This window comes from Gastrolobium bilobum, unplaced genomic scaffold (genome assembly GCF_033153095.1).
Source record: "Gastrolobium bilobum isolate Gb01-03AN ecotype WA unplaced genomic scaffold, APGP_CSIRO_Gbil_v1 utg255981, whole genome shotgun sequence".
Classification (NCBI taxonomy): domain Eukaryota; kingdom Viridiplantae; phylum Streptophyta; class Magnoliopsida; order Fabales; family Fabaceae; genus Gastrolobium; species Gastrolobium bilobum.
This window is the reverse complement of record NW_026899608.1, coordinates 1-8,752: the sequence shown is the minus strand read 5'-3', so window position 1 is coordinate 8,752 and position 8,752 is coordinate 1. Positions and strand designations below refer to the sequence as shown.

Below are 8,752 nucleotides of genomic sequence, written 5' to 3'. Positions count from 1 at the left end.
CTTCACCCGTATCCTGGAAGACCAAGAAACAAGTAACGGTGTCTCGCGTACCAAGCATATTGAGTTAGATTGCCACTTTGTACGTGAACATATTCTAGCCAAGCATATTACAACAGCTCATGTGCCTTCTCGTTCCCAACTTGCTGATTTGTTTACTAAGGCCTTGGGACAACGCGAGCTTCTTAGTTTTCTTCCCAAGTTGGGCATTTCATCCTTACATACTCCAACTTGAGGGAGAGTGTTGGAGATTATATGTAACGTATATTGTTTGAATTCTTTGTAACCGTAGGTTTGAATTCTTTGTAACGTATATTGTTTGAATTCAATTCTTTGTAACCGTAGGTTTGAATTCTTTGTAACGTATATTGTTTGAATTCTTTGTAACCGTAGGAATGTTTAGATAGAGTATTTATTTGTTTTAGTCTGTTACGTTGTTACCATTTATTGTATGTTCGCCTATTTAAAGGCTACCAATGAATGAGATAAACACACAGTTGAAATATCAAGTTTATCTCACACAAAGCTAGATTTCAAACAGGATATTTATTCACAAGTAGAAGAACGACATGAGATAATAGCAATTCATGAAGAAAGTCAAGAATGTGTTTGATCAAGTTTAATGACGCAACACATCCGAAAAGCATGCGATTCTTAGAAAAAGAGGATTCAACAATATTGCATGAAGATAATGTTGCTTGCATAACTCAATTAAATGGAAGATACATCAAATGAGACAAAACGAAGCATATGTCATCAAAATTCTTCTTCACTCATGATCTTCAACAAAATGGTGAAATTGATGTTCAACAAATTCGTTCAATTTGGCAGATTTATTTATGGCATCACCTACTTCAAGTTTTGAGAATACAAGATCGGGAGTGAAATACGTGCTGCACTCTTTTTTCCTTCACCATGGTTTTGTCCCATTGGATTTTCCTAGTAAGGTTTTAAGGAGGCAACTTCTAATACATATTTCTTCTCAATAGGATTATTAGATATCCAAGGGGGAGTGTTAAGAATAATTTATTGGTTGTCCATATTCGTTATATAATCGTTGGAGACGTTATGGCTGTTGGAGACATTATGACCGTTGCAGAATAATTTCAGTTATTGTAACTTTCATGTTTCTCGAGCCTATAAATAAGGCATCATTGTAGTGTGACAATACAACAAGAATACATTTCCCTATCTCTCTTATCTCTATTCTTCTTCTAATTCTTATTAATTTTACAACAATTTTAACTAAAATTACTTTTGAAATATAAATCACAACGTATAATTTTTATGTCTTAACAAAATCAAGTTTGTAAAATTTAATATAAGTGCAATTGTTTATGGCTCCAAGTTATTAATTTTATCTCTTCAATGTACGGAATAAAAGTGGGTTCTTAAGCGGATGGTTGTTAGAATCCTCATTCATTGCAAATAACTAAATAAGATAGGACTTGTACTGAAGGATTCTGACAGTCTTTGGTTGGGCGATACCGTGTTAACTTTTTCAAAGGATGTATTGAATCAATTGTGAGGTTTATGAGAAGAAAAACATTGCAACCTTGGTTTCGTTCTAATCTGAAAGCAAGACAAAAATAATTTTAGCAATACCAATAGATCAAGGGACATCGCGTTTATATTGAGAAAACATAGAAGTTGCAAATGCAATTTGCAACAAAAACCAATGGGTACTTGATACCACAATAACACTACTTGATACCACAATAACACACTTTTTTTTACCTTTTTTTTATATTATCTTTGGTATATATGTAAATATATACAATAAAAGAGATGGAGATGAAACATAAAAATAAAAATAAAAATGCAAAGGTGTAGGAATAAGATGTTTTTGAAGAAAACTCTATATTAAAAAAAAAAAAGGAAAAGAAAAACATCGAAGTTCTTACTTCTTATACCACGGTTCCAAGTTCTAAATAACAAAAGCTCCAAATATCAGATCTGAAGATACGAACAAAACTAAATATGAAGCATTGGCCTTCAGAAACCAAGTGAATTAATGGAGCACACCACAGTAGTTAGATCGTTTGACATTATCCCTCACCGCATCATATGACATATATATATAGGTGGTTCCCTTTAATTATGCAAATGTAAATCCCAAGTACTCCAAAATCACAAATAGGAGAATTGTCAGAGACTAGTAGCAACCTTCACCTCTTTCAGATTTCGGTTTGCTTGAACCCAACCCCCATCAATAGATTCTAAACTCCCATTTAAGCCATCATCCACGAAGTCACCAACCCTCTTCACTTTAAGTTCTCTGGGCTCAACAGGGTATTTCCCAGAGAAACAAGCATAACAGAAGTTAGGACTGTCATTACCCAAAAGCCTCTGCAAGCTATCAATTGACAGAAAAGCAAGTGAATCTGATCCAATAAACTCCCTTATTTCCTCCAAACTCATTCTATTAGATATCAACTCCTCCGAGCTTGGTGTGTCCACCCCATAATAACATGACCCAATAATTGGAGGGCTTGCAATCCTCATGTGAACTTCCTTGGCACCAGCCTCCTTCAGTAACCTTACAATCTTAGATGATGTAGTTCCCCTCACAATTGAATCATCCACAACCACAACCCTCTTACCTTCAATCACAGCACGGACAGGTGAGAGCTTCAACTTCACCCCAAAGTCCCTAATCTTCTGAGATGGCTCAATGAAAGTCCTCCCCACATAGTGTGACCTGATCAGACCCTGCTGAAAGGGAACCCCAGCTTTGGCAGCATAACCAAGCGCAGCCACCACACCAGAATCTGGAACAGCAATAACAACATCACAATCCACTGGGCTCTCAGTGGCCAATATCTCCCCAAATTGCCTGCGAGATTCATACACCGACCTCCCAAAAACCACTGAATTGGGCAGTGCAAAGTATATATGCTCAAAAATACACTGCTTTGGCTGTGGATGAGACATGAGACAAAGGGATTGAAGGCCATTCTTGTCCACCACCAAAACCTCACCCGGGTACACCTCCCTCTCATAAGTGGCTTCAATCAAATCAAGAGCACAAGTCTCAGAGGCAAAAACAACAGCACCATTACTTCTCCTTCCCATAACCAAAGGTCGAAATCCAAAGGGATCCCTCACCGCAACAAGCTTATCCTCAGTAACAAACACCATAGAATAAGCCCCTTCAAGCTTTTCACAGGCATCAACAATCCTCAATATGAAAGGTCTATGCTTTGAGGTGGCAATAAGGTGAAGAACAACCTCAGTATCAGAAGTGGTGTTAAAAATGGATCCATTCTCTTCAAGCTTGGCCCTTAAGGTGCCATAGTTCACCAAATTGCCATTATGAGCAACCCCAACAGAGCCAAAACGATACCCAGCAACGAAAGGCTGCACATTCTTGAGCATGGATTGGCCTGCGGTTGAGTAACGAACATGCCCAATAGCCAAATTACCAGGTAACTGGTCAAGCTTGGACTCGTCTTTGAACACATCGGAAACAAGCCCAACACCGGTTATCGATTGAAGGACGTTGTTATTGACGGTAACGATTCCGGCACCTTCCTGGCCACGGTGCTGGAGCGCGTGAAGGGCCAAGAAACAGAGACGAGAGGCCTCTGGGTCACCGTATATGCCCACAACACCGCACTCCTCGCGCGGCTTCTCGTCATCCTCGTACGGGACAGGGCCTGCAGAGACAACCTCGGAAACCACGAAGGGGGTTTTGTGGGTGTCGGGGACGGCGCGTGAGAGAGTGGGGGAGAGGAGGAATGTGGGTTTTGGAAGGGTTTTGTTGAAGAGGCGAGTGTTGTTGTTGTTGTTGTTGAGAGGAAGAGGGAAAGCGCAGGGTTTGGAAAGGGAGGAAGAAGAGAGAGTAGAGAGATTAGGTGGTGTTGCAGCCATGGGTGCAGTGAACACAGTTTGGGGGGTTGTAACGCAAAAGAAGGAAGAAGAAAAGAGGCCTCTGGTGAGTGGTGATGGAAAGGGAAGACGAAGAGCAAGACTCGGATGCCACAGTTTTTTCTAGGTTTTGCGTGTTCACAGGGACCAAATCAACTTTTTTTCTTCTCAATTTTTTTCTCTCTTTCTTTCTTTTTATTTAATACTGATTTATAGAATCATCGAAATTCTCTTAATAAAGGAAATTATACCATCTAATTATTAATAAACAATATTTGATTGTGGGGTTGAAAAAGACTGTATATCTATTTATGTAATGTAGCCCACCAAAATATCTATATCGATATTTAGAATATACGGAGTAGGCAAAAAAAAAAAAAATTAACCTGATTAAATGCATAAATCATGCCAATTAAGCTTAACTTTTAATAATTTGTTTCAGTTTTTTTCTCTCAACTCTTTTTAGGACTTTTTGTTGGCTTATTTAAATTAAAAAAGGTTATATAAGATTTATTTTTATTTATAATCTTTTACATACTGTTAATTTCCATCAATTTTATTATTTATTATAAATTAATAATGAATTTAATTTGCAGAAATAATAACTATTGATTGACGAAAATTAATGGTTAAAATATGATTGTAAACAAAATTAAGTTGTAAGTATATCCTTCCTCTTTAAATTATGGATTTAATGTTTGTCTTTAATATAAAATTATATTATTTCAAGTGAGAGAAAGACACAAACAATAAAAAGTATGACTGAGAAAATGAATATTTTTTAAATTTTAAATAAAAAAAACTAGGTTATATTTTTCTCTAATTTAAAATGACACGCTTATATGTTCTTTAAAATGATATTTTTCCCTGTTGTTTTCGTACGTTTCAGAGAGAATTGTCCTTTTTTTTAAAAGAGTCTTTATAATTTAATAACGGTTGATGAATAGGAATCCATTTAATTTTTTTTAAAATATGATGACTCTGTTAAAAAAATTTAAAATATAAAGATTATTATTACGAGACTATGATTTTTCTTTTTTATTCCTCTGACAGCAAAAAAAATTGCGTTACTCGTGTAAAAGTTTGTGTATAAAATCTCAAAAAATTTAACGTGTTTCATAATTAAGAAAAGGAGAAGGTATGTGAAGACTGAAGATTATTATTTTGTTGGGAAATAATACTCTCATGCCACATGAGATACTCTTATTTTCCTACACAAATTCGTTCTCCGTGCCAATTAATTTTTCTTTTCTTTTTTAATATAAAATATGGGACCCACATTTAACTTCTCCCTACTTTTTTTCTCTCCTACAATCCTACAACATAAGAAAAGTTAAACCCTATTTTGTTTTCTCTTTTGGCAAACTTTGTGAGACTTAATATCAATATAAACAACATCGTTGTTAGAATTATGGGTGTTCACCAATTGATCCAAATCGTGGTGACCAAACCGAAAAATTAAAAATCGAAAAAAATTGAAAATTTTAATTGGATTGGATGGGATCAGTTTTCGGATTGGTGATTAAAATCAATTCAATTCAAACCGATCCAATATATTAATTCTCCTCTATCTACTCGGGTCTTTTCACAATCAGCCCAAAAATTTTTAAACCCAAAACTATTAACCCATCAACTAAATTCAAGAAAAAACTTAATCATCTCTCATCAACAAAATTTTATTTATGTAGAGCTTTATGTCACATTGCCAAAATTTTTTTTTATCATTTATTGATACTTTTGTATTTAAAAAAAAAAAATTTACAAAGTCAATATATACAAAAAGAAATTATTTGCACGATAATCATGCAACAAATTTTTGAATTTTTAAAAAATCGAAAATTGATCTAATTCAAACCGAAAAAATTTAAATTGGATCGGATAGGATTTGAAAAAAAATTCAAACTGAATGAATGATTATATAATCAAATCGAAATGATTGGATCAGATAATTTTTACTTTTAAAATCGATTTAATCCAGACGATAACATCCTTAGTCAGAATGACAAACCGTGGAGAGATTGATCAAACCTTGATGATTCCACAACATTAGTCTCGTTGGACCCCTGGGGGCGATTTGTGGCTAGCGCGCCCAGTGTCTTCTTCGTCCAAATTTTAAACAAATATGACCGGAACATATTTTAAGTCATACTCGTATGTATATATCATGAAATTTTGAGTGTATAATTATTTATTAGTATATCAGTATTTTATTAACTTAATCTGCATAAATTGAATAAATAAAGGGTAAAACACTTCTCCTTTAACTAGAGAAGTGATATCTCATGTGACTGAAATATAATTTATGAATCCCACCAGTTTTGAAAAAAAATATAAAAATAAAAAGATTTGACACAAGACTCGATGTTAGTGTAAAAATAATTTCTATTTTTCTGTTGAAGGAGAAATTAAATCCCATAAATAAAACCTACTATGTTGCTCTAAGAATCCAACAATGGCAGCAAAAACGAGCCCTTCTAGCTCCCTTCCTGTTCTCAAAGTCTGTGTGAACCAGGTTCATTTTCATCAACTCTACAACTAGGGACGTTAACGAGCCTAGCCGAGTCGAATTTTAGTCTTAAAATGTTAAGCCTGTGTTTAAATGTGTCAGCCTGATCAAGCCTGTTACCTGTTATAATATAATTATCGGTCTGTGGCCTGACTTATTTACAAAAATTAAAAGTCTGGTTTAGCCTATTTAAAAAAAAAATAAGATAACAAAAATTTATCCAAACAGAATATATAATCAACAATACTAATAATTCCATAAATATTCATAAATGCAATGTATATCCAAACAGCATAATATAGAATAAAATCATTCAAAAACTCTGTGTAACGAATAAACTGAGGTGAAAAGTATCGAGGAGAAAGAGAGGAATATTACAAGTAGTATAAAAAATATAAAATATAATTAAATAATATTATATTAGACCAGCCTGAGAGGCTCTAAGGTCGAGCTTTTGAATTGGAGTCTGAGACCTTTTTATTAAACGAGCTTTTATACAAGTTCAAGCCTGGTGCTAACAACCAATTTTAGGGCATGTTTGGTGCATAGTATAGTATAAGGCATGATAGTATAAGACCTGATTAAATTTTAATACTATCCAGCGTTTGGTATGGTATTGTATAAAATAATATCCTCCAATATTTTAAAAATTAATATATTAAAAAAAATTATTGTAATATATAAATATTGAAATGATATATTGTTCTTGAAAATTGTACTTGTAAGCAATATTAATACATCAACTCCTTATCATGCCTAATCCACCACTCCTAGGCTTGATTAAGTTATACATCATTTTGATGTATAAAGAGATCCTGCTGTATAAGCTTATACTATACGATAGTCACACCAAACAACTGAAAATGTCATAACGTATAGTATAAACTTATACTATCAGACTTTATACATCACACCAAACAGGCCCTTAGACATGCAAACTCAGACCTTCACTACCCAAACCAAAAATCCCTAAAAAGCCCTCGTTTATTTAGCACTCCTATCTACAACATTAGCGCGCGGCATAAAAGATGGGTATTCGAGTTTGAAAAGTCAAGCTAGCATCTTCCAAAAATTAAAGTGTGCAGATACAAAAAGTTATTCTCAAAGTAGCAGGACTCAGTAATAATGACAAGGGCTTTATTAATTTTTAGAATTATTTTATGTCGTAGAGAGAAAATAAATAGATCTTACAATTATAAGAAAAAAAGGTTTGTTTTTTTACAATTATTGTAGTAAGACTAATATGACGTCATTGTGGAATGAAAAACATTGTATTTTTATAATTTTAATTTATTTCAGGGTTATTATAATCTTTATAATTAATTTTTTAGTTTTTCAATCCTAAAACGATGTCGTTTTGGGAATAAATGCAGAAAACTTATCTGCAGCAACTGCAGATATATTATTCTATAAGAAAAAAAAAGAAAAAAGAAAAAAGATAAAGTGCAAAAATCGAAGTGACAGAATATGAGAGGAGTTCTCTTATGTAAAATGAGAATAATATTTTCCTAATAATAATAACAATAATAATACTTGTTGGGTTTAGTATTTTATTTAATGAAATTATCATTTTTTATTTTTTTTATGAAATTGTAAAAATATATTAATATAATGGTTTGGAAAAATATTTTTTAATATAAAAATTAATAAATAATTTTTAGTCTAACATCACTTACAAAAAAACTAAAAACAGTGTTTTCAAAAAAAATAAAAACAGCTTTTATGACGAAAAAACTGTTTAATCAACTAAAAAAATTAAGGAAAAAAAGTATCTAATGTTACTTTAGACTGCTTTATCTAATGTTCGTCGAAACAACGTCGATTTAGGGTTGAAAAATTAAAAAATTAAAATGATAAAGACTATTATACTCTAAAATAAATATAAAATATAATTAATACGATAAGTATTTTTTTTTTAAATTCCGTTTTTTTCTGATACGTTTAGTATACAATATCTTTAATGTCTTATTCATTGGCAATCAAATTCATTGGCACAAATTTAGTGTGTTGACACCTTTGACAAATATTTGATTTTCTGATCATATACAGTTAGGGTGTATGTAATTTTTAATTTTAATTTTTAACAAAACCGCACGTCAAGATTAGGAATATCCTTGTAAATGAAACTGACCATTGATTTTGTAATTTGTATCGAAAGCTTCCTTTTGAGGAGCCGCCTATGCTTTCTTGGCTACGTTGGAGACTAAAACATCTTTAGTTGATTTTGAGAATTTATTTGAATTGGATTCGGATCACTTTCGGCCATTGGTTTCTCTTTTTTCTTCCACCTTACGTGAAAGATTTTTGAGATTCCGTCAAGTAACACTAGAATTTATTCTTTTTATATGTCTGATTTCCTCCCTCTTCAGTCAGAAAGTT

The 8,752-nt window shown here is 32.8% G+C and overlaps 1 protein-coding gene across 1 annotated transcript; it reads right to left on the bottom strand.

Moving 5' to 3' along the window:
• Nucleotides 1-1,787: 1,787 nt before the first annotated feature.
• LOC133291949 (amidophosphoribosyltransferase, chloroplastic-like) lies at nt 1,788-4,015 on the bottom strand. Its single transcript, XM_061490307.1, has one exon. It carries the CDS (start codon nt 3,868-3,870, stop codon nt 2,146-2,148), a length of 1,725 nt encoding a protein of 574 aa, XP_061346291.1. The 5' UTR covers nt 3,871-4,015; the 3' UTR covers nt 1,788-2,145.
• Nucleotides 4,016-8,752: the final 4,737 nt, after the last annotated feature.

What these genes read in the sequence shown, in the direction of transcription:
- LOC133291949 (XM_061490307.1), bottom strand. Translation starts at nt 3,870, where the DNA reads ATGGCTGCAACACCACCTAATCTCTCTACTCTCTCTTCTTCCTCCCTT.